At 39.5% G+C, this 26188-nt stretch overlaps 3 protein-coding genes and 2 pseudogenes across 8 annotated transcripts in view; all 5 read right to left on the bottom strand.

The window, feature by feature from the left end:
- The window catches only part of LOC122638342 (7-deoxyloganetin glucosyltransferase-like), a 49048-nt gene extending 48154 nt beyond the window's left edge, over nucleotides 1-894 (bottom strand). The window contains exon 1 of one of the 5 annotated variants that reach the window (XM_043831293.1): nucleotides 876-894. The gene's annotated coding sequence lies outside the window, so the exon portion shown is untranslated. Of the gene's footprint in view, nucleotides 1-860 lie in introns of all 5 variants that reach the window. The other 4 variants (XM_043831277.1, XM_043831260.1, XM_043831269.1 and 1 more) reach the window with 4 other exon arrangements.
- Nucleotides 895-3540: 2646 nt separating this feature from the next.
- On the bottom strand, nucleotides 3541-5075 carry LOC122638422 (annotated as a pseudogene).
- Nucleotides 5076-7438: 2363 nt separating this feature from the next.
- LOC122662081 lies at nucleotides 7439-9179 on the bottom strand (annotated as a pseudogene).
- Nucleotides 9180-12313: 3134 nt separating this feature from the next.
- On the bottom strand, nucleotides 12314-18711 carry LOC122662100 (haloacid dehalogenase-like hydrolase domain-containing protein At4g39970). Of its 2 annotated transcripts, none has more exons than XM_043857661.1 (11): nucleotides 18226-18711; nucleotides 18041-18134; nucleotides 17632-17676; nucleotides 17474-17524; nucleotides 17208-17282; nucleotides 17053-17086; nucleotides 13143-13198; nucleotides 12971-13030; nucleotides 12661-12720; nucleotides 12490-12536; nucleotides 12314-12401 (listed from the first exon to the last, which is right to left on the bottom strand). In XM_043857661.1, the coding sequence occupies exons 1-11, from the start codon at nucleotides 18651-18653 to the stop codon at nucleotides 12353-12355; spliced, it is 999 nt and encodes a 332-aa protein (XP_043713596.1). In that variant the 5' UTR covers nucleotides 18654-18711; the 3' UTR covers nucleotides 12314-12352. The 2 variants fall into 2 exon arrangements, with proteins under 2 accessions (XP_043713596.1, XP_043713604.1); XM_043857669.1 differs by having other exon boundaries at nucleotides 12495-12536.
- Nucleotides 18712-23817: 5106 nt separating this feature from the next.
- LOC122662124 (EPIDERMAL PATTERNING FACTOR-like protein 1) lies at nucleotides 23818-24481 on the bottom strand. Its single transcript, XM_043857692.1, has 2 exons — nucleotides 24190-24481; nucleotides 23818-24084 (listed from the first exon to the last, which is right to left on the bottom strand). Exons 1-2 carry the CDS (start codon nucleotides 24337-24339, stop codon nucleotides 23827-23829), a joined length of 408 nt encoding a protein of 135 aa, XP_043713627.1. The 5' UTR covers nucleotides 24340-24481; the 3' UTR covers nucleotides 23818-23826.
- Between the last annotated feature and the right edge of the window lie 1707 nt (nucleotides 24482-26188).

Raw genomic sequence — 26188 nt, 5'->3', positions numbered from 1 at the left:
CTCTAAAACTTCTGAGGTTTGGAATGGAACCCCTACCTTCATTTCTCATTTGATAACATGGGATGTCTTGGGCAGACCATACTATCGATTTGGTTAATCTTCTCTGAGGTTGGCGAGTCAACATTCTTGTTTCTTTTTAGCTGGTTGAGCTCTCAAGCTGCAACAGCTGTTCAGGTTATCTTTGTTGTAATTTCTACTTGTATTTTATCCTCTTATTTTAATACATACTTGTTGACCTTTAGCAAAAAAAAATGTTTTGTCTTATCTTTTAAATTTTGGTTTTCCCTCTATAAGCTTGCATTTTTTGTCATTCTTGTGTTTTGCTTTTTGAGGGGAAGTGAAGGATAAAGGCATATATATATATAGAGGTGTAAGCTCTTAGTGGAGAGATTTTCCCTTCACCCATGTGTTGCGGATCCGAGATGTTTTTCACACACATGCGTGCGTTGAGTCGAGTCGTGGCATGACAATGCAAGGCACAGTGCGGTACACTGTGTTTAATATATTCTTTTTGGTTCAAAGTTATTCTGGTCACATTTTAATCATTTTTTTATTTAATTAATCAAGTTTTTACGTAATGGATATGTCTCTTTTACAGATAAGTGCATTCATAGCACTCGGATTGAAATCTTTTAATCTAATCAAGATTTCAATCCGTTGAAACCAAAAGACACACTTACACCATGGGATACCTTCAAAGGACACTTACATCTTAGCCCTTGGATTAGAATCTTCTAATCCTATCCATAGGAGCTAGTGGAAACATCCATTACATGGGATGCCTTAAAGGGGTGTATACTCCTCTATAAATAGAGGTAGAAAAGTCCTTTAAAAGATGTTGAAAACTTCTTATTCTAATTTCTCTCTCTCTCTCTCTCTCTCTCTCTCTCTCTCTCTCTTATGAGATACTATTATGCCCATATATATACACTAATAAGAACTGTAATATACTGATTGCATTATATTTCATGAGACCCGTACACTACTTCGACGTATTCAAAGGGCCGCATTAGACGAGTGCATCTTTATTGTCAAAAGCCAAAGATTGTTTTATCTTGAAATCAATTTTGCATTCAAACCCGATTACACCAAAGGAAGTAAATACTGATTTTAAAAGACTATCATGTGACACGTTTCAGCTTTCATCAACATACATCTTGGAACACTCTCCTACCGTAATATCTCTACGAATAAGTCATCTCATATAAAGTCCTATCAAATATTACAACATAGTCTCCATAAACGGATTTGTATTAGGTATTAGAAAGGGGAGGACACCACGTAGCACCTAAGGTGGGTTCAATGCTACAAGCAAAATAGCCACACAAAAAAAGTTAAACGAAAGAGTTGTATGTTCATTCAATGAAATTTATGAGGGAGGTTTCCCACATTGCCGATAGCCATTGTTGTGAAGTTACCTTTTTCAAATTTGCGCTACATGTATCCCAAAAATGCCCTTGAAGTTGGTACATGTATACAGTCGGAATTCTAGTTGGGGCCTAGGGCGGATTGCTATATAATCTTCGCCTTGGGTTGGACTTTGGGCTGCACTGAAGCTATTTTGAGCTTGGGCCACACCTTGAAGATGGGCCTTAGAAAGTATTTGTTGAGCTTGAAGTCAAGCTGATTGGTCCAATTAAATAAAAAGCTGGGAAGAATCATGCTCAAGTACGGATCTTTATCGCCTTTAGTTCTCTGCCCCGATCAGTTCTCCGACCCCCTAACAAGGGGGTGCAATGACCACCATAGCATTGCCCAGGTGGGATCCACCCATCTTATTAGAAAGACTGGGTCACTGAGGAACTGGGCCGGGCAGGGATCTGGAGTTGATAATTTTCTAGGCGTTCAATTACTGATATTAGGAACTCCTACTTGTAGTCTTCCATTGGGGAGAATAATGTCTTTTGCCTAAAAGGAGATAATACACCCGTGATCCGACTCACTTCCCGTAAATGCCCCTCTTCTTATTTCTCAAACATTTATTCTTTTTTTTTAGTGTAATTTCTCAAACATTTATTCAACATATCTGATAGGCTGAAGTTGTATTGTAAAACTACCCTTTCAATTGATTATGCCATGCCATATAATGAGGGACATCGTCTCGATGTAACCAATGGTGGTTACACGGAGATTAACCCTTTCTTAAATTATTATTTTTTAATATAAAAACCATTTCTTAAATTAAAAATCCCCATTATTTTATAAAAATACGTTTTGATTTTCCTCAGACTAATCAACTATTTGACATCGCGGTTAATTTAGGCAATTAAAACTTGGATATCCCCTGTATCCAATATATCACGAATATGTCAAACTTTGGAAAAATATCACAGACACTCTCTAGTTTATGACTTTATTTCAACTTAGTCCATTCTGCAGTTAAGTGAATGTTAACTCTTTTTAAATGACAAAATTACCCTTACCACAGTGTGAACTCCCCATAATACCCTTAAGGTAAAATCCCAAATATGGACCATTTCACTTGGACCAAACCGATCAAACCAAAACAAAAAACAAAACAAAACCCTGTTTTCCCATTTTCAAAAGCAAGAGATTCTCCTTCCTGAATCTGGGCTGCTATCAACACTCCCTTTGCCGAGGCCATACGGAGAGGGAGATGTACCACAGTGGCGACTGGAACGGCGGTGGCGATTGGACCAGGAGGAGGAGGGTCACAGAATGTAGGGAAAGAGATGAGATTCAGAGGGAAAAGGAAGAGACCATGGGGGGAGATTTGCAACGGAGATCAAAAACCCATGGACGTAGACAAGTGTGTGGTTGGGGGTTTTCCCCCCACTTTTTATTCTTTTCCATATTATGTATTGATTATTGTATAAGCTTTGCGATCTGGAGGTAGGTGGTGGTGGTTTGGGGGGAGGATTGGATCTAGTTTGGAGTTGTGATCTGCTGAACTGTTGTATCTTACCCATCTTTTTTATTGTACAAAAGAACATAGAAAATTCTAATTCAATGAATGAGAAAGAGAAATTGCAATCTCTACTTGGCATCTTCACCCGTCCCCTCTCTCACTCTGACTTCCCTTGTATGTTATTGTTTGTAAAATTCTGATGCAACGACTTGAGAAGAACAACGATGAATAATTTTCTTTTCTGGTTTTGGTAAGGGAGATTTGAGTGTCTTTTTGTGATGTGTTCAGATTCCTTGCTCGAGCTGCTATTTTTCCATCTGTAGGAAACAAGAACAGAGGAGCAGAGTCATAAATAGCTTTTCAGGATTGTGCAAGGTAAACTGGAGGGCACCATTAACAAATGATTTGAGCCAAAACCCAAAACCAGATGCCTGAGAAGAAGAAGAGGTTTTGTTTTTGAAACCGAGCTGACCTTGATCGATTTTTTGAATTAATGGGGTTATGGGGTTAAAATGGACATTTTAACTTTAAGTGTTAACTATGCTTAACATTAGGGGGAAGATTGATATTTTGCCAAAGTTTAACATGTCCGTCATATATTGGATACTTACAGGGAGTGTCCGTGAAATTTTCCCTTAAAATATGTTAACTTTTGTCAAACCCCGGCAAAATATTAATTTCTACTGGAAACGCATATTTGGTTGACCATGTTGTCAAAATTGAGGAGAGAAGAGCCACCATTCATGGTGGCCGCCTCTGCTTTCTTTTTCCACACCATGGCCTTAGTCTTCACCTCTTTACCCTTTTTTCCCTCCATCAACTCTCTCACAAGCTTCTCAACATCATCCCTCTTAACATTGTTGTCAATCTCTAAACCTATCCCCCAATGAGTACAGGAGTATCTGCAGTTTGTTTGCTGCTCCGCAAAGAATGGCCAACAAACCATAGGAACACCACCACAAATGCTTTCGAGTTTGGAGTTCCACCCACTGTGGGTTAAGAAACCACCTATGGCTGGGTGGCTCAACACTTTCTCCTGTGGGCACCAACTTGCCAACATTCCTCTCTCTTTGGTTTGGTTCACGAACTCAGACGGCAGAAGGGCCGAGTTACCCGCTACAAGACCGGGCCTTATGATCCACAAGAAGGACTGCTCGCTATTAGCTAATCCCCAAGCGAACTCGACGAGTTGCTGAGGTGTCATTACTGTGATGCTCCCAAAGTTTACATAAACCACTGAATTGGGTTTTTTCGAATCAAGCCATTCAAGACATCCAGATTCTTCTTTCCATAAATTGGACCCAATAGACTTCAAACTCTCGTCTTTAATCTGATCCAACATCAGTGGGAGAGGGCCGATGGTGTAAACGGGAGGTAACATCTTTGAGAGTGCATCCACGACTTCCTTCTCAAGGGGATAAAAGGTATTTAAAATGATTGCAGAAGCTTTGTAAGCTCTCCCCGCTTCTTCCATCAGAAAGTTGAGCAAGTAGTCATTGGGATTGGTAGTTCGAACAAAACTTGGAATATCCCTAAGACGGGTACCATTCATTCCTGGGATCCAATCCAAAGGAGTGTCCAAGTACCCATTTGATAGGTAGCTCAAATCTGTTCAGTGCAGAATCAAAACGTAAACGTACAAACAGAGTTGGTGAGAGATCGATGTTTAAGAGAATTGGGCTTTGATTAATACCTTTGAGAGGTGTAAGGCCTCTTTCCATGAAATGGGGATAGTGCATGTAGGCCAAGAAGCCACATGCGCTGGTGGTCCAGAACAGTACTTCAGGGACTCCAATTTCCTCAGCAGCTTGAACGGTGAAGCTCATGATACCATCAGAAACTATGCAAGTGACCGGAGGGATGTCGGCGGCAGCATTGAGTCTGGAGAGGAGGTTGCGGAAGGGAACTAAGCCAGTGCTGTTGATAGACTGACAAAGGGCTGTGATGTCATGGGTAGCATCTATATCACAAGGTGGGGGGAGACCGTCCGGTATAGTCTCTAATTGGAAATCATGAGGTAAGCCCTTGAGTGAATCAAAGCCTCTTGACTTGAGTAAGCGTTTGTGGTTGAATTCAGTGTTGACAAAGGTAATGTGGAAGCCTTTGTGGTGGAGAAGCTTTGCCACATCGAGCATGGGGTTTATGTGTCCCTGGGTGGGTATGGTATTAAAACCGCATGATGATGCTTCTCCTCCTGCACTCCCATGGTTGAGAAAGCTCAGACCCAGGATCGATATTGTAGTTGTAGTTGTAGTAGTAGTAGTGGCCTCCCTCCTTCCCTCCTAAAACCGTTCTTCCATCTGGTTTTATAGAGAAACACGTACAGGACCCAAGACAGCAGCTGCCCACATGGATTTGGAGGCGTGAGGGGTGAGGGTTGAGGTGTGAGGCATGAGATGTTCGGAATTACTGAGGTAGGTAGGTTTCTGCTGTGGGCCACGGCTTTTATTTTTGTTTTTTTTTTAATGAAAGGCAAGGCTGGTGTTTGAGGGGAGGGTTTCATGGTGGTAAAAGGCAGATCGGAGCAGCTGGAGAGTGATAGAAGGGTTGGGTTTCAAAGTGGGTTCTGACTTCTGAGGGCGGTCATGAGGAGCTTTCGAGTGTGTTTGGTTGGTTTGGAGGAGAGCGTCAGGTCTGATGCACGCCTAGACCTGCATCTTAAAATTGCAATGGAGTCAATATCTACCATCAACACCAGGACCATGGATGGACCAGCTCGATCCACAGGCCCTCAACCATCAGCCCAACCGAGAATTGAAGCTTGGTTCAGACATGCCACATCATCAAGTGTAATTTAGCCTATGAACTCCATGCGAGATTGGAACTTCTAGAATATTCTCAAATGTTATTGCACACTTTGCTAGCTATGGAGATCTTGTTTTCCTATTTTTGAGGAAGCTAAGGTTGTGCAAGTTTTGAAGATGTTGCTATCAACTTCTTTCCTATTTTATTTGAAACCAATTTGGAGAATTAGTAGAATCCCACGGTTTTGGTTCTTCTCTCCCTTTTCCATGTTTGACTTGACATCTTAAATGGAAAGGAATTTGACTTATTGAAAGATCACCACTTGGAGCTTGCCACAGGGACAACCCTATTAGGACGATTTTTGAAAATCATGAACACCCCTCCAAGGCATCAACAATTTTAAAGCTTGACACCCCAAGTTGGCCGAGTTTTACAAGTTCGTCATGGAACTTAGATTAGGGTTTTCTTAATGTTTAATTGCTTTTATTTGATGTAATCTTTGTCCTAGGATTTGATAGGCTTAAAGATTAGAATTAGTGTAATAGTTTTGTTAATTGAAATTTTGAAGAATAGAAAATTTGAATTTGTTTTGACCTAACACCCTTGAAGTTTAAACCCTTCAAACATAGAAGAGCATGTTCTTTACTCTCCCAATTCGTAGCTTCTAACGAGGCTATATTAGGGTCCTCCTGTGGGAGGGACTATTGGATCTGTTGGGGAGGAGTCTAGATCCTCAGATCTTGATCGTCTCCATTTATCTGCCTCTACATTTTCTCCATTTCATCTCACAGGGGGGTAGAAATGACCACCCCACCCCCTGCCCGAACACACTGCTGTTGTTGAAGGAGAACAGCACATTCTTTATCTCATCAGTAGTTACCTCTGCCTCCATGGAAGTTCTATTAGGATCCTTAAGATTCTGGTTCAGTTGCATGTTAGTACATAATCCAACCCCTTTCAGAGATTGCCCAAACATGATTGAAAAGAACTAAGACACATCAGGCTTTAATACGAGTAGAATCTTTAGTTGTCAAACCATCACTTCTCACCACTTAAGGTTATGATTGGAGCTCAATCTACAATTGACTACTTTATAGAAGCAACTATTATTATCATCTTCAAGCTTCAACCAATCAATCTTGGAATCTTGGCAAAGGAACGTTTCCTCAACCCTCAAGTCTTCCAAATAAGTACTCCTCCTTCTCCTTAAGTCTCGATTGTACTACTAGTTATTTAAGTGGAAGGGTGATTTGACATATCAAACCAAAGATATCTAAGAAATAGTTTGGCCTAATCATAATATAAAATATTTCACACAAAAATTCTATTATATCAGTAAATTCTTTTTTTACGGGCATCTATATTGACTCAGAAAATTTCATTTTTTCATTGGATTTATAGAGCTTTAATTTGCTACTTAGCCAAGTCTTATTTATTTATGTTTTTATGTAACTTCACATTTAGAGAAGATTAACTTGGATCTATCAGTTCACAAAATTTCAGCCTCATCCAATCTATCATATGGTAGATATTTGTGTTGTCCTGGATACAATGGTAGGCAGCATCCCAATTTGTTCAATTCAACTCCTCTATTTCGGCCTACCCATACTGGCACCCCACACACAAGCAAAGCGGAATGTACCGCCTTACCCCTGCCCGAGCGGGGGTAAAGTGGTACTTTCTGTTGCACTTGTGTGTGGGGGCGCATGGCAGTATCGGGCAGGCGAAAATAGATGAGTCGGATCCCAATTTGTTATTATTTTAATTTTAAACTAGTTTACAATATTGTACAGCAAACCAATGGAGCCAAATCGTAAATCCAACACTAAATCCGATTATATAAATGAGAAAATTAAAATACAACAATAATTATATAAATCCTGCTGGAAAATAAAGGAATAAACTATAAAACTGCTCCTCTAAAAGGAGGGATCGAGTAGAAGAAAGTAAGACTGGTAATGCAGACAAACTCACTTCACAATCTGCTGAATACAGCACCATCAAATCTGTTGGTTTCGATTGGAAAGGAGTATTTCGTTGACCATTTTGTCAAAATTGAGGAGAGAAGAACCAACAGGACCGGTGGCCTCCTCTGCTTTCTTCTTCCACACCATGGCCTTAGTCTTCATCTCTTTACCCTTTTCTCCCTCCATCAACTCTCTCACAAGCCTCTCGACATCATTCCTCTTAACATTATTGTCAATCTCTGCACCTATCCCCCAATGAGTGCAGGAGTATCTACAATTTGTTTGCTGCTCTGCAAAGAATGGCCAACAAACAATAGGCACACCACAACAAATGCTTTCGAGAGTGGAGTTTCACCCACTGTGGGTTAAGAAACCACCTATGGCTGGGTGGCTCAGCACTTTCTCCTGTGGGCACCAATTTGCCAACATTCCTCTCTCTTTGGTTTGACTCAAGAACTCAGATGACAGAACAGCCGAGTCACCCGCCACAAGATCGGGCCTTATGACCCACAAGAAGGTGTGCTCGCTATTGGCTAGCCCCCATGCGAACTCAACGAGTTGCTGAGGAGTCATTACAGTGATGCTCCCAAAGTTCACATAAACCACTGAACTGGGTTCTTTGGAATCAAGCCATTCAAGACACCCAGGTTCTTCTTTCCATAGATTTGACCCAATAGACTTCAAATTCTCATCTTTAATCTGATCCAACATCAGGGGAAGAGGGCCGATGGTGTAAATGCGAGGCAACATCATCGTTGATAGTGCATCCATAACGTCTTGCTCAAGGTGATCAAACGTATTTAAAATGATTGCAGAAGCTTTATTAACTCTCCCAACTTCTCCAATCAGAAAGTTGAGCATCAAGTCATCAGGATTGGTAGTTCGAACAAAACTTGGAATATCTCTGAGACGGATACCATTCATTCCTGGGATCCAATCCAAAGGAGTGTCCAAGTACCCATTCGATAGATAGCTCGCATCTGTTCAGCACATAATCAAAACGTAAAGATAGAGTTGGTGAGAAATGTTCAAGAGAAATACATGGGCTTTGATTAATACCTTGGAGAGGTGAAAGGCCTTTTTCGATGAGATCGGGATAGTGCATGTAGCTCAAGAACCCGCAGGCGCTGGTGGTCCAGAACAGTACTTCAGGGACTCCAATTTCCTCAGCAGCTTCAAGAGTGAAGCTCATGACACCATCAGAAAGTATGCAAGTGACGGGAGGGATGTCGGGTGTGGAGGAGTTGAGTTTGGAGAGAAGGTTGCGGAAGGGAAGTAAGCAAGTGGTGGTGGTAGAGTGGCAGAGGGCTGGGATGTCTTGGGTGGCATCTGTATCAGAAGGTGGAAGACCGTCCGGGATAGTCTGGAATTGGAAATCAGCTGGTAAGCACTTGAGAGAATGAGGGCCTCTTGAGTTGAGTAGGCGTTTGTGATTGAATTCAGTGTTGACGAAGGTGATGTGGAAGCCCCTGTGGTGAAGAAGCTTTGCCACCTTTAGCATTGGGTTTATGTGGCCCTGTGCTGGGTATGGTATGCAAACCGCATGAGGTTTAGATTTCTTCTTTTCCTCTCCAACAGAATCCATCTCTCTCTCTCTCTCTCCTACGAGAAGTACCTTCTTCCTGGTCTTTCATAAAGAAACAAAGGAAGCAACCAAAGGGGGCAAGACAGCAGTGATGTCCAAATTGAAAAAGAAAGTGAAGGGAAGACAAAAGAGGATGAAGGGATTAAAGGAAATTTTCTCCTCTCAGGTTCCTGATCGGTCAGGTTTGCAGGTTCCTCATGAGGGCAAAAATGACAACCTCACCCCACCTGGGCAGTGTGTACAGGTAAGGGTGAGGTCGTCATTTTTGCCCCCTCTATTAAATGAACCTGCGAACCTGACTGGACAGGGAACCTGAGAAGAGCATGACCAAATTAAAAGTAATTAGTAGAGAATGACGATCCCATCCCCTATTTTATGCCCAAAAGTAGGAAACCGAAGATAACCAATATAACGCGTTACTAGTATGATAACAGCTATGTTGATCAATATGGCCGATAAAAACGCAGGAATGAATACCTGAATAGCGAGTAAGGGTCAGTGAATTGCGTATACCGATTGGACAAGATTCCGGTGCTCCGCTCGTTCAACATGCACGTGTATCGTAGAGTTATTAATATAAAGATAAGGATTGACGTATAACGACTGAGACGATAAGGATTGGCACAAAGGTAGAGATCTCATCATTTTCATTGTAAACTTTATATATCCAGCTTCGTCAATCAAAGGTGGGACCCAAGGGTGTCTCTGTGTCTCGATGGGTCTCTTGTATTCAACCCCTACGCTACATTTTCAAGGCTTCCACCACCATTAAAAAAAATCAATTATTTTGCCCATAATTGATTTTCTTAAGTCCGCTACCAAGAGTTTTGTATAGATTAAGCAAAAATTGATTGAGGATCCTATCCTTGCTTTATCCAATTTTAATGAAAAGTTTAAGATTGGATATAATGCCTTCCATTTGGTGGCAGTGAAGCTGTTTTGATCCAAAGAGGTCATCTTATAGTTTGATTTGATCTTGAATTTTATATCATTATGGAGGAGCCTGATCATGTGGTTCTTAAATTTTTTTATGTAAAAAAAAGAAATCAATTCAAGACATGCTAAATGGGTTTTTTATTTTCAAGAATTTATTTTTATGATCCATTACAAATCTGAATCAAAAAATAAAATTACCAATACACTTGGTCGTAAGCTTTGTCTTTTCAAGACATATTGTATTATGAAATATTGGGTTTTAGAGATTTAAAATTTAGGAAGCATACCAAAATGGGACAATTAAATTTTCAGAAAAAAAAAAGGTAAAGAAAAGATAAATAACCCAACCATGGATGACTCACTTAAATATCAAATGGGCTCAATGGCACTCCCAATTATTACAATGTACAAAAAACAATGCCTTTCAAAATAAATAAAACATTTAAAAGGAAAGAAAAAAGATATATTCGATGGAGAGAAGAAAGAGCCGTTGGCGGCTAACAACACTTGCTGTCCCCTCACATAGGGGCGAAATGATAGCTTAACCTCCCTGCCTAAACACATTATCTGAGGGAGGTTAAATTGTCATTTCGCGCTCCATATGAAGGAACAACACTGTGCTGTTCGGGCAACAGAGGATAAAAATTCGGAGGTTATTGGAAAAAAGTGCAACAGAGATGTTAGATGTGGAAAGAAAGATCTCATGGAGGCAATTGAGAAAGAGAGAGAGACATTGGAGGCTAGTGCTCCATGACTTCATCACATATGTATGCTTCATTATTGTAAACTAAAATGCATTTATTGTGCTTAATTTTCTCTAAACGCATTTATGGTGCTTGTATCTTGAATGGCATGTTTACTAGTTGAGAGAAATTTTGAAAAATCTGATCAAGAGTGAAAAATGATATGACTTGGTATTGACTCGTCCGAGTCACTCGATTTTTTAACCTGAGTCATTTTTAACAAGGCGAGTTTTGTCAGTTTTTAAATACATAAATACCACTTGACTTCTTTTTTTTGATAATATAAATATTATTATTATTTTTTTTTTTTTGGAGACAGGAGGGGTATCCGACTTTAGGCCCACTAAATCCCCCCGGGCTAGTACATGACCCCCGCACCACGCACAAACCAGGAGCTTCTGGACCCTAGTGAGCCTCAGGCGGGTGGCCGCAAGAAATTATGCAGCGGCGAAGGTTTGATCACGAGACCTCGCTTCCTGAGGCGGAGTCTCATGTCCCCTCCAAACCAGCTGCACTAATCCCTTGAGGTTAATATAAATATTACTTGATTATGAATGAATATATTATTAAATATAATAAGTAACACCTACTAAATGTAAAACTAAATGTGTAAAACAATAAAATCCAAAAATGCTTATCAAAACTTTCGTTTTGGATTTCTCTCTCTCTTCTTGGAAATTGTCATGTAACATTTATAATTCTATATATAAATGAAAAAAACCACCTCTCTCTCTCTCCAGATTGCAGTCCTTATCATCCAATCTATAATAATATAGTATTTACTAACATTTTTGAATAATTAAAAAAACTTGACTCGGCTTGACCAAGTTTCACCCAGCCAAGTCACCAGGTTTTTAAAAAAGTGAGTACCTGATTTTTCAACTATGGTTTTGACTTGGTAAATGTATTCGTAACTTAATTTCTGTTTTGATTAATACTATTTGGAGTCAATTTCTTGTTGAAAAGGTCATAAGACATTATTACAATAATTTCAAACGAATGGCTCGCACATTTAAATATTTTAAAAAAAAATGATTACTGATTCGTGCTGACCCAGTAATATCAGGTGACTCAACTGGGTTGACCCAGTTCCGTTCAGTTTAAGCCAGCTGAGTTCAATTGTCCAAGCACCCAAAACAAGTCCAATTCCCAGGTCAACTAAACCGCATGAAGTGTGATGGGTTTCAAAGCAACGGTATTAGTGACATTGAAAGTGAGTAAAGTATTTAATAGAAGGTCTACAATCATCTAAATTTTTTTATACATAAATTAGTTAGCCAGTTATTCAATTTATTATACTTATCTTCCCGATACCTCAAAATAGACCCCTAACAACCACATATATGCAGAACTAGTCAATTAAGGTAATATGAAACTGAAACAGAAAAGAATGGGTAGTATTGTATAGTTCATTTCAACAGAAAACTGAAAAGTAAAAAAATCACATCTATAACTTGAATAAGAATCAACAATTTGATAACTATTTTTAAGGATGATTTAAATTGATTTACTTAGCAGCTACAACATTTTGAAGCAACGAATCTAGGTCTGCAAACCTGCATAAACAAAAAAGGCCAGGGGTATTAATGTCCAACGAATGAGCAAAATCTAATGTACTCTACATAAAATACAATGACTACCTACTTTACATTTCTCAAATCAGGGTACACTGCAATTGCATCGCTGAATTCCTGCAGTAAGTCGAACATCAAGTCACTACGTTTACTTTGTTCCCATTCCCAGTAGAGTGAGCCAAATTAAATTGCTATATTCTATTTTCTCATTTCACAAGTGTTACTGAAGGTAATCCCTTACCTGGTTAGCTGTTGAGGATGTATACGTGACCACGCATGACATTCCCGCTTTTGTTGCAGCCTGTAAAAATACAAGGCATCACACAACAGCCAAGCCAAAAGTAATAGCTTCTAAGTCGGCAGAAAATACGGCAAAACAGTGCCCTGATTAATGACAATTTCTATTACTCAGTTTAGTTGCTCATATTAAAAAACTTCGGGTGACTTGAAAATCCAAGGTGACTAAAAACATACAACTAATATTTAAGAAAGGAATAAATATTGATCTCATTAACCAAATTCCACTGATCATTACAAAACATAGGATCTACCTGTAACCCGATGACACTATCCTCTACCACCAAACAATTTGTTACTTGCACACCTAATATCTGCAAGTCAAATTCTCGAGATTGGTCACTTTTAATGTGAAATATATCTCACATCAGATCATCCTAATAGATGATCCAAAAAATAAAAATATGTATTCTGATGTATTAATACCTTTGATGCTGTCAAATAAATTGATGGATCAGGCTTCTTTTCCTTTACGTCATCACCTGAAAATATAGACGATTGCAAAACATAAGGATACATAGATGCCACTTGCACCAAAGACCTCCCCCCCCCTGGATCATATCTTCCAAAATATAAGATGCCACCTGTAACCCAATATTGGGGCACTTTTCCTTTAAAATAATTCTTTATGTAAAGCATTTATTTAATCATTAGAAGAAAAGGTAAAACATTGAGAGTTTGTCATTTTTAACTACTGAACACCATCAAAATGCTAAGGCCAACTTTAACATGGTCTAAAATCACATGAATCAGCCAGAGTAGTGATGTGTATTCGTACTTCATCCGTTCCTTCTAGTTGATCTTGAATCTCAAACTAGGCAAGGGCTTTCAGCAACTTCAACAAACTATAGTACTTCTGATCAGCTTAATTTGTGTAATGCCAGGTCCGGCCACTTGATGGAAAGACATAAGGACCAATCTGAATCTGTTGTAAAGCTAGGCCACCAGTAGCTAAACCCCAAGTAGGACCTCATGTACAGACATAACAGTAAGCTTAACACTTGGTTCCAGCAGCAAGATAACAGAAAATCACCCAAATCCAGAAGAATAAAACAGAAGATACTCTCTACGGTCGGCAGAACAGGTAAAGACTCAGAAAAAACAAAAATAAGATATCCCAAAATAGTAAGTAGACTCCTCAGATGGAGCAGATTCCCCAGTCAAGGGTAAGACACCTTGGGGTAACACTTCAAAATTACAGCCTCATCTAATGGAAACTAGAAACTAGGAAATCAAAATTAGAAGGCCCCAGGAACTTACAGCCATTGGATGACTATGAAATTACAGTTGAAGGAGACCATTGAAGGGAGGATTAACATACTACAAACAGGACTTGCTTTGACAGCTGGACGTGGAGTTATACTGATGTAGTACTGTTATTGAATAATTAAAACAGTACGAGGACCTTTCTTCAGAGAATAAGAACTCAGATTAGGGAGAAATCACATAACATGAAATCAGATGGTTAGAATGATATTAAACTCCATTTGAGTCCAACAAACAATGGAAGAAGAGTTGCTGAAATTCTGAAATTGTTCCAATGGTTGGATTAGTAGATATAGACCAATCCTAGTTGAATTAGGAGAAGGGTATTACAGTAATTTCACACCATAAAAAAAATCAGAGAACAGAAATAAGTTGAGCAATTGATTCTGATAACAGAGTATAAATCTCAAAAGAAAAGATTAGTAAATGTATCAAATCGATTCAGTCAACAAACCGCAGAAATTTAAGAATCTGAAATAAAGGGCAGAATTGGAATTTCAGTATAACTCCAGATCAGCAGGTCTGCCTTAAATTCTGGCTGAATCCCTCTATTGCAGAGATGAACAGATCCTCCAAGATTGAAGGTATTCTAACGGCCGGATTGCTCTAATCAGAATTCATGCAAAAAAACACTTGCATATGAAGTCAGAATCAGATTAGGAGTGGCAGAAACAAAAACCAGAAATTACTTATTTGAATCGATGGAGAAGATGAAAGAAGGAAGAACAAATAGAAATTAAACACCTGGACTTCACACCGCATGGTGGTTCGATTGGATCAAACACAAACCTACCTTGCTCGCACAAAAGGGGTTCCTTGAACAAACACAAGGGATCTTCATTGGAGAAGAAGAGCAGCAAACAGCAACTTCATTTATCAAATCCGTGTACAATGCTTGCCCCCCCCCCCCCCCTTACAACCTTATTTAAAACTCAACAATAGACTCAAACACTGAAAAGGAAAGGCCTAACCCAATCCTTAACTAATAAGGTATCCTAAATTGACAAAAAAAAGGGTGTACCCAGTGCAAGAGGCTCCTGCCACTGTAGCGTCTGGGGAGGTCATAATGTACACAGCCTTATCCCTGCTTTCGCAAAGAGGGTGTTTCCATACTCGAACCCAATGGAGCAACCCTACCGTTGCACACTTGCACCAAGGCCCGCCCTCTAAGGTATCCTAAATTGACTAAGAAAGTGAAATAATAAAAGAAACATCTTCAAAACATGATTGGACTTATAGATTCCTAATCCAGCTCAACTAAACACTTAATAACAATTTCTTGCACTTAAATTGAACCACATAAAACCGGTTCAATTGAACTAACCAAAACAACTTAATAATAAACTAAGTATAAGAAACTAAGTCCTAATAATAGCAATCCCGTATGCATCCTTAATACCCAGAGTTTAGGCCCGTTAAAGTGGGCCTATTACATTGGAAATCCATGGGATCAAAGACCCAACATGTATAGAACCCAACCCAAGGCTTGTTTTCATTAAAATAAGCCTATTTAGGTGAACTAACTGCATCATATTCATATACACCCTTGAATATCGCAGCTAGAAGAACACAGATTCACAGTGTTGCAAGGGTATTCTCCCTTCAAGTCTTGAACACACCATAGGGAACTGAAGGAACATGCAACTACAAATAAAACTCTTCAGCAGGTCTCAGTATCACTCTGTAATGCTCAGTTGCAGTGGTAATAAAAAAAGGAAACAAAATTCTATCCAAAAAAAAAAATAGAAACAAAAGAGATGAGGGAATAAGAACGATATGCAGGTATCTCACCTACTGTAGAAAAGGTATTCCACCTATCTCCACAAGGGCATCTCACCCAGGCTGTCTCTCACAACAACCAGCATCAGCCAAGTTTTTTCATTCTTCAAAATCGTGCCCTTAGTCCAGCCCCTTCTCTTTATTAAATAATAAAGCAACTATTAAAAAATTGAAAACTTCAAAAATAGAAACTACTCCTATTCGAAGATTACATCTCAAAATAGAAACTAAAGACAAAATAAAATCTAACTTATAACTACGAAATAGAAACTCCAACTTGGCAATGGTCACAAAAATAGAAACGTAAGTAAATAGCAACCAAACTAAACCAGAAAATAAATCTTCCTTCTCTTGCTATCTTCAATGGTACAGAATCTCAGATATCTCCTTGGACTTCCTTCTACACACAAGGACAATGGGACCCACTAAAAGCTGTCAAAGCATCTCCTTTTATAGCTTCTGGTCGATGGCTACATAATGGCTGAATGTGGGCTTGTTTATGGACAAGTATAATAGTATAGGGACTTGAACACCCATGAACCGATGGGTAGGAAAAGGCTTGGCTGGGCTTTGTCCATTGATCTACATCAGAATCTCTCTGTCAACAGAAGTGATCCTGCCAAGAGACACTTTCAACCAGGAGAGATTTCTTAAGATAGTTTATTGATGTGGTTATTGAACTCTATGGTGAGGCATTTCAACCTTCTAATCTGACTGCCTACGACTTTCTCATCCCTCGTCCATGCCCTTGCTGGGCTGAACCACAAAGTTTAGTTTGAAATGGACTAATCCAGGCCTTTGGAACAATTCCACTTTTTGAAACTACAGATACGCAAATTCAGCAACTTCCATCTAAAAAGTATATTCGTATTCAGGAGCAAAATGGGGTTCTCTCTATTGACTGATGAAAGTATTAAAGAAAATGTGACCAAGGCAGTTTTGGATCACAACTAAGGGACTCTGTAAGACATCCAAAATGCCATGTATATCACAAGAAAATGGAGTTTAAGCTTCTTTACTAAGAGAGATCTACAACAGTAATGAATATTTCAGCAAACAAAAGTATGCTATATCACTTCAAAGTCTCTGGATGCAATGCCATCATGTATTACTTACAAGAAATGAAAGAACAAGAATGCAACAGTTCTCACTTTTTTCACTTAGTATCTCTCTATTCAGAGCATAAGCACATATCAAAAATCCCAGTATATGCAAGATTTATTATTGCCATTGAGAGTAGGGACAACAAATAATCAAGATACCATACTTCTAAAATATGGAGGGAACATACCAGCAAGGAAGCAATCAAGACCGTTGAAACGATCCTACAACAAGCAGAAAACATTATAAATAAATAAATCCCATGGAAAGAACAGAAATAAAATTTAAAGAAGGAATCCAGATCGTACTTATGGAAATATTAGAACTTTGTGGGATAAGACTCACAATTCCTATAAGGTTTTCAAGACAGAGTATAACTGAACCTTTAGTTGCTGCAGAACAAACAGCTAACTTAATTCCCTACAAGAGAGAAGCAGAAAAAACTTCTGACGTAGTTGAGAGCCAGGAGTACTGAAATGGAAAATGATGTTGAAAAGAAACAATGTGATGGATTGACAAAATAGAATACCAAGAGATGGTCAGGGGAAAGAGAGAGAGATTCATGATCCAATCTATAGTAATCATATTTTAAGGTATCTAGTTAATCTTACAGCAGCCTTGGCTTCATCCATCAACCTTATAACCCCGGGTCTTGGTTCCACCTGTTTATAACAATATCATCTTGCATTTTTTACGATAATGAGTTCATATGATAGAAGCATAATTACAATAGATCAAAATCCCGATGGAACAGGTAAATTCTCCTTACAGTTCCAGATTTGATTATTTCTTTGTACCTTTCAGTCTTCCAATCCTAGAAAAAAGCAACAAGCTTCATCAGTATGCGAATGAAGACAGTCAAGGACAGGAAGAGGATAAGAGTAATTTTAGAAGCATTCAGGAAATGCAACAAATGAAGGTTCAACCTCACGCGCCATACCTTCTTTAAACTCTACAATAACAAGTCAGTTAGAATCAGTTTGGTTTGTGAATTTAGTTAAGCCAACCCAACAAGGTTCAAAGATAAATAATGGTTACACCATAAAAACTAGCTTTCTAAGGTTTGGTGGATCCAAATTTGCAGAACTGACATCACAAACCCAAGGAAATGCCAATCCCGAGAGCACAACACCAATAGATGAAGCACTAGTTGGTCAAGAGCGCAACGGAAGACCAACCTGAATTGCATCGATCAGCTTAGCTCTATCAGCATCGTTTTCTGGGGGGGTTTCAAAGATTGAGGAAGACGGCCATCCATTCTCCTTAAAATACCTAAAAATCAACAAAACAAGGGAACCACTTAACGAGACAAAAGTCTAATCAAAATCTGAAGGAAGGCATAGAAAAAGGCAGAAAGACAAACCATCTCATCTTAGGTTTCCCTCCACCTATTTGGTTCTGAAGCACATCGTAAAACTCAAGGTCCCAATTAAGGGTTTCAGAAGCAGACGAAGGGCAACGGACATTAAAATGTGCAAAGGCATCATTGTAGGCTTCTCTGTGCAAGTGTTCGGACTCGAGGATTACACCATCGCAGTCGAAGATGAGAGCCTGCAGAGCGGAAGAAGCACATACAGAGAGAGATTTGTTAAACGATCTTCTGCTGCGGATCCCAGCAGAGCGAAGCCTGGGGGAAAATGAGGGAGAATTGGGGGCAATAGAAGCAGCAGAGGCAGAAGCTGAGGAAGAAGCGAAATCGGGAAGAAAGGAAGATGTGAAGCGGCGTGAAGTGGAGAAGGGAATGGAAGGGAGGTGTTGAAAGAGCATCAGAGACGATGACGACGACGACATCCGCCTCTGAATGTATTGATGATTCAGGAACGATAGTTGAAAAGATTGGCTTTGCTTTGAGCCTATGAGAGAGAAAGAGAGAGAGTGTGTGTGTGTGTGTGTGTCTTATACTGTGTGGACGTTTGGATGGGAAATGGCGGGTTGATTCGTGTGGCGGGCAATTCGCGGTTATAATTTAACGGCCGTTTGTATCTGATTCTATATTAATGAACATAGAAGTTGAAAACTGAAGCTGCTGTGGCAAAAGTCTCAAGACTCTCACGGAGATCTTCTGTAACCTGTACTACAAATAACACCTGCCTAACACCGTCAACTTTAAAAGGTACGAGTATAATTTTCTAAAACACGGAAGAGGTGGTGTAATTAGACCATAGTTCAGGGGAGGTGTGTAATTTTCCCAAAATTGTATAGATCCATTTGGCATAAGCATAACAAAATTAGTCTCGTAATCCCGTTAAGGCTCAAGCCCAGTCCGAGAGTGCCTTAGACTTAACTCAGGCCCGAGACCGGGCCCGATCAAACCGAGGGCTAAAATTTCTGCGCTTGATCCCGACCCACGAGCTTCATGCCATGCCCAAGCTTTGAGGAAGGATTAGATTTTGTGTTTAATTTTAAAGGGAGAGTGTTTCCTGTCTAGGAGAGTAACCGACGCAGGTAAGAAACACCCAATAGTGCTCTTGGAAGAGAATCATTTCAGGATGATAGGAAACAGATAGACACATGAGAGTGTTAGCGTAGACTATGCTTCCAAACAAGAACATTCTCTCAAGTTTAAAAATTTCAAGCTAGAAATTACGATCTCTAAATTGTAAATAAGAAGTAAAATGGACTGATTGGTTAGAATTGGTGGGCTTAACTTGACAGTCCAATTGCACACTGAATAATTATCACCTCCAATTTGCAGACATCTCCAATTCCTCCAATTCTTCTAATAAGGGGGAGTGGATCCCACCTTGGGCAGCGTTTTTAGGCAACGGATAGGGTGATCATTTCCGCCCCTATGTGAGGAATTGAAAGAATTGGAAAAGAGTAGCGAATTGGAGGGGATAAGGATTCACACACGCTTGTTGTGGCTTAATATTTTGAGCAAGGATTAGAATTTATTTTTACTTTTTTTAAGAAACAGGTTCTACATGTTAGCAGTGTGTAATGGAAATGGAATATTATACCTCTTGCCACCCTCTATTGATGAATTCAAAAATACCTTTCCCCTTGGCCATTCCAAGATCACTAAGAACAATTGGGAAAAAAAGGAAAGGTATTTTTGCCATTCTTTCCAATCTTGGAATGACTAAGGGGCCATTTTCAAATTCATCAATTAGAGGTTAGGGTTATTATAGCATCACAGAGAGGAAAGAAAAGCTAAAAACTTATTCTGACTCTTCGATGTGAGCAGATCAAGACCTTGGGTACATTCTTCTGGTAGGATCTATGCACCCACCTAGTGGACTATGGATCTTTCTACATGGCTTTAGTGCACGGTATTGGATTAGATAATGATCATCTTCAAAATAGATATGATATCGATACAGTATTAATAGGAATCGGATGTATCGAACAAGTTTATCTATGGTTTTTCTTAAAAAATGGATTTTTTTATTATTATTTTATCTCTTGTTCTTATCAAGACCCCAAACCATTGCCCCATAGGGTGCCTCAATTGAATAAATAAAGTGTTAGTCGATCACACCAGAAGATAGATTTAGTTTGATAACCGTTAATGATGTTAAATAGAAAGAAAAAGGCTGGACACACTATCGATGTACTATAACATTACACCCATTGTGTCTTTCTCTTTCTCCTTTGATATGACCCTGTCATTCTCTAATGATACCCCATCCCGTGTCCCCATTGTGGTAATATCAATATAAATTAGTGGTATTGAGTTGCGTCGGACCATTTTGTCCTTCAAAATATCGATATAACCTATACTAGTATACTGCAGAACCATATCGATACCTAAAAGCATGCTTGGGAAGGTCCAATAGTAAGGAAAAAATTTTGCTCTTACCTTCTTGCTACCCCTGTTGACAGCCAAAGAAATAAAATAATTCATTTCCCGTTAGGTTCATAAATAATACAAAAAATTTCAGACACTCCTAAAAATATCTAATATCTTAGAAATTTATCATACTTGGTCAAAATGTCACAGACACCTGAAACGTTAAGCACAGTTAGTATCCAAAATGAAATATCCATTTTACCCCTTAGTCATTTAAATAAAAGGACAAAACCAGCATTTCATCTTCCCTAAATATCCATTTTACCCCTTAGTTATTTAAATAAAAGGACAAAACTGTTATTTCATCTTTCTTTCCTCTATGACTTCGGCTCCTGCGACCATCACCTGCTCCGGCGCCCATTACCAGCGGCTAGGCAAGGAGAAAAAGTCTGAAAGGGATGCATTTCCCAGAGAAGGGGGGAAGAGAGAAAGGGATGGCAGGAGGGAAGTAGAATAAGAAGCTACCTTGTGGATTAAGCCATCGTTGATGATGGAGCTACTCAGCTTCTTGAACAGTTCGTACAGTGCTTGTACTTCGTTAATTGTAACTTCAAAGGCAAACCCCCGCCATGGAGAGCGAAAGAGAGAAGTTTTAGTCCAATAAATAAAGGGAAACTCGAGAAGACTACAAGCGAATTCGAAGTCTGTATAGGGCTGAATAAAGAAGGAAACAAGGAACCCAACCCACATGGAGTACCACCACTGGCGAGTCCAGCAATGTCAAGGGTTCTGAAGCGATATCTTCTCTGAGGCCGGCAGTCGAAGCAACTACTTACGGCGAATACCACAACTTCGATTAAGGTGATAAAAGGTGTGATCACTACGCACATTCTCTCGCCTATTCTAAGATTGCTTGAGCTCTTCCATTCCTTCTTTTTTTTTTTTTGTCAAACCCCCAATAATAAGAACAGCAAGAAAAGCAAAATCAGTCAAAGAGGATCCAAAATCTCAGATTTAGAAGGAACAAATAAACACCAAATATAGGATCGGAACAATGAATCGAATTAATTCAATACCAAGTTGCTGCTTCTTCTTCTGCTTCTGCAGTTGTTCTTGCCATATTCCATTCTCTTTCTGTCTCTCTCTCTCTCTCTCTAGGTCCTTCTTTCCATCTTAGGTTTTGGAGTAATTGGACGAGTGGATCGATTCCCTTTATATATGGGTGATTGCGAAAACATTCGCTCTCTCTCTCTCTGGTCCATCTTTTCATCATAAGGTTTTGGACAATTCCAGGTTGAAAGGGTTCTATTTTTTTTAGGGTTACCTGAAAGTGAATGATAAATTGGAAGGTTCCGAAAGCAGAAATTTAAACTAACAAGTGAAGACGACAGGACGAAGAAGACGTCTGCTGTGATCCAAGCTCCATGACGTTATCCATGGAAAACCCACCTATAGCAGATCTGATGTGAAGGTTGAACAGAAGTAGATCAAAAGTATTCCTTAACTGCAAATCAAGTTTTAGCTCAATTGGATAGTCCATCTATTCCAAACTACCACCATTGTGAAAAAGATTCAACAAAAGTCAGAAACAAATCCATTATCTGATTGACGTCAAGCAATTCATTACGCAGAGAACAGCAATTCGTCGGGCGGGAGAGACTGGAGAGGATGGTGGCGGGGTTGCAGGGGAGCAAGAGAAGGAGGGCTGGAGGGGGTGGCGGTGGTGGCGGCGGAAGAAACAGCAGCAGGGGAGCAAGAGAAGGAGGGCTGGAGGTGGTGGTGGTGAAGAAGAAAGAGAAGAAGGAGAAGAAAAAGGAGAGAATAAAAAAAGGAACAAAACAGGGTATTAAAGGGATTTCACTGTAGTAAGGGTAATTTCGCCATTTAAAAAGAGTTAACAGACACTTAACTGCAGAGACTAACGGAGTGGACTAAATTGATATAAATTCATAAAAATAGGGGGTATCTGTGATATTTTAATCAAGTATGATAAGTTTTTGAGATATTAAATACTTTTAGGAGGTATCCAAGAAATTTTTCCTAAATAATAAATACCCTCCTAAGTTTTAATATGTTATTGCTACCTGCTAGCAGCAAAATTTCGTTCGAATAGTAAAACTCTAAATAGTCCATGCTCTGATATTCCGTTGTTCAGGGTCAAAAAAAAAAAAGAAAGAAAGAAAGTCAGATCAATCTGCATGGCCATCACGTGTCAGTCAATAGAGTTGCAAGTGTACTGGTGCCGATCGACACCTAGCAAAACTCAAGATTCTTGTACGACCTATCATAACTGTGGGATCACGTGGTATCCCGTTATTTAGGCCATGCATTTGCAGGCTACACCAGCAGGCAGAGCAGTACCTCTCATTTATTGAAATCTCTTCGTACAGTATTCTTCTCATCGTCGAATAAGTTAAGAGAGAAGCTGAGCCTATTCCCCTACTCTCTTTTAACCATGGAAACATACGGAACGAAACAACCAGGACAATTAATGCCGAATGACGAAACTAACATCAATAGTACCGAGGGGTATGAGATTAAAATTCCCATCACTTTGGTCATTTTCACTAATAACTGCCGTACAGCACGAGCCTGCGGGGCAACTCGGCAATAGAGGATAGAAATTGACCTTCACAGCAATCACAGTTTCTGTCTACTGTGGAAGAGGGAGACAGAGAGAGAAAATTATGGCCTTTTGGTGACTTGGGGAATTGGGAAATCAAATTTTTTGAGCTTGAAATTTTCACATCTGATAGAAATTTGGAGACTGGGGGCACGACTACTCCAAAGTCCGACCAGTTCACACTTCACAGAGGCAAGTTGGAATCAATCAATCGAGAGATATCCAATCAATTCAAATGGGGGTCAAGTGAGAGCCCACAAGAGCCAGAACTGAGAAGGGCTTGTGACTTGTGACTGTCCCTGTAACAGTTTATTCTGAAATAATTAAATAAAAATTTCAAATACCCATCACAGCATTAATGTGTTTTGTCCCTTCATATCAATCCCTGGGACCGATGATCCTTGTTCAGCAAAAAAATTTACAAAAAAGGGATATAGTTAAAAGAGAAGCCCAGATCAGGAAGAACTGAAGAAGCACAAAGCATGGTGGGTTCTCAGTTTCTTTTGTACTAGCAAATTCATGGCAAGTTATAGAGACACTCTAAAGCTGATCATGAGAGAAGCCCATCTCATATTCTTCTTCATTAATTTATACTAGAATTTACCTTTTCAAGGGTTGAAAAGGCGGTTCCCGCATCGGCATTTCCAACCCACGGGTTTGTAGTTGGAGTATTTAGCATCGTCGGCCGTCGATGGAGATAATACCACCAGTTCCACAGGCTTTGTTCTTCGGGGACCGGGTTGGAATCGTTCATGACTCGGTAGCGTAGGTACCTGTACAGCAATGCAAGGGTGGCACTCGTTGCACTTGTTACGGCAACTCGGTGGAGTGGAACCCAACCGGGTCTTGTCTTCGAGTAATAACCCCTTCATAGTAGCAAAACAAACAGAGCTCCAGTGCTGATATATTAATTAACCCCCAAAGGGAAAGGAACCAAACAATGGAGGCAAGCCAAAAGATAGCTAGGTTACCTGAGGAGCCAGAGACGGGATGTGCTGTGCAACGCAAGAAGCCGGAGGTAGAAGGAGGAGATGAAGAAGTGTGACAAAGATAACCACGGTGATGGTGTGGCGATCTGAGTTCACTGAATTCCTGGCCATGAAACCATCTCTACGGACCATGAATATCAAACATTCATACCCAGAAGCTGAAAAAGGAACAAACGGAAGAGAGGAAAAAAAAAGAGGGAGAGACCAAAAAGCCTATCTTTCTTTGCTTTTTTCCAGTGGAGTAAGAGAAGTAGTAGTATAGTAGTTTACTGGGTTGTGTCTGTGTGGTGTTTGAGAGAGAGACAGAGAGAGAGAAGGGGCTATGATATGAGCTAGCTAGGAACCGTATGGTGGTGATCAAAGTTTTAGGTTTATTAGATTTGTGAAGGAGACGTGAATTGATGAGGTCTCATTCTGATCAATCAACTGAGAATAGGAAGTGGGGAAGCAGAGAGGCAGAGAGAGAGAGAGAGAGAAGAAACAAATGGGGATAAATCATAAAGCACATAACAGAAAAAAAGCCGAGCAAAAGGAAGGTTGCCTGTCTCATTCCTTCCTTTCTCTCTTATAAGGCTGTCTACTAGCAGCTGTGTAGATAGCGAAAGGCTTTTATTTGGGGATTTCCTCGCCTCTCGCCTCTCGGTCCTTAGAATTTGGGCATTTCCTCCCTCTCGGGCTCTCGGTCCTTAAACAAGTAAAACCCCCATCCCCCAAAGAAAATCTCTCTCTCACTTTCTCTCTGTCTCCCATGCACAGGGACAGACACGCAAAATACAGTCGTTGAAAATCTCACAAAAACAGGAGGAGTCATCACTGTTAACTGCCGGATTGGAATGTGGGGCCAGCCTCATTGATTATCCTAACCATTTTAACCTCTACGATTCTACGATGTCTGACTACTAGTCAGCAATTCACAATAATTGACTTACAAATAAGGGCAAAAAACAAAGGAGATTTTTTTTTTGGGCCCTCCACAGGGTGATGAAGAGAGAACTTCTTCATCGAAAGGTTAAAAGATAAAGGATTTCATCATTTCATGTATGCTGTGCATGGTGCACGGTCATAGTTGAAACCCTTCGATGGGGATAAACTCCTCTTAAAATATCAAAATCTATCCCCTCTTATTTTCAAAGCTTTCAATTTTTTAAGTTGTCGTACACAGAATTGGAAAAAAAAATTATTGCTACATTCCTGCTACCCTTACTTGCAGCCAAAGAAATGGGATCTTAAAGGGTATTTTTTAAAATATAAAACCCTATGAGGGTATTTACTTTGGGTTTATAAATATCCTCCTAGAGTTTAGTTTGAGTTCATAAATGCCCTCCTAAGATTTGGTATTTTCAAAAATATTCTTAAAAATCTCATTTCCTTGGCTGCCAACAGGTAGCAGCAACATTTTGTCCCACAGAATCTCTCCTCTTAAACTTTCATATCAATTTTTGTGAAATCAAACTTTTTGTCGGATTGAAAAGTCAGATGTGATGGACCAAAATTCAATCAAAAAATAAATAAATAAAGGCGAAAGAACGCTAGTCGGTCGTGTAGTGTCTGTACCAGAGCAGGAACCAATAAGAGCACATATAGGAGCATTTAAGTGAATGGATTTTTAGTTTACTGGGGACTGAACGATAATTTTGCATGATCCTGTGTTTATGCTTAGGAACCATGTGACTGGTTAGCATTCTTTTTCCCTAAAACAAAAACCATACAAAAAGTGTGAAAAATGTGGTATTGAGACAATTGTCACAAAACTAAAAAGGAACAATTGTTATCATTTGAAAAAATTCAATACTTCACTTTTTTTATATGAAATTTCGAAGGCAAAATCAATCATAAACCCCAATGTACTGATAGTATCCACCATCTCATAGTCTACTTTGGTGGTTCTTCTTCTTGGTATTCTTGGATATGAAAACTTTACTTTTGCCACTTGGGCAATTTCGATTAGATTGAAACTTGACTTATGAATATGAAACTTTGA

Source organism: Telopea speciosissima, chromosome 1, assembly GCF_018873765.1.
Source record: "Telopea speciosissima isolate NSW1024214 ecotype Mountain lineage chromosome 1, Tspe_v1, whole genome shotgun sequence".
In the NCBI taxonomy this organism is placed as follows: Eukaryota; Viridiplantae; Streptophyta; class Magnoliopsida; order Proteales; family Proteaceae; genus Telopea; species Telopea speciosissima.
This window is presented reverse-complemented; position numbering and strand designations above follow the sequence as displayed.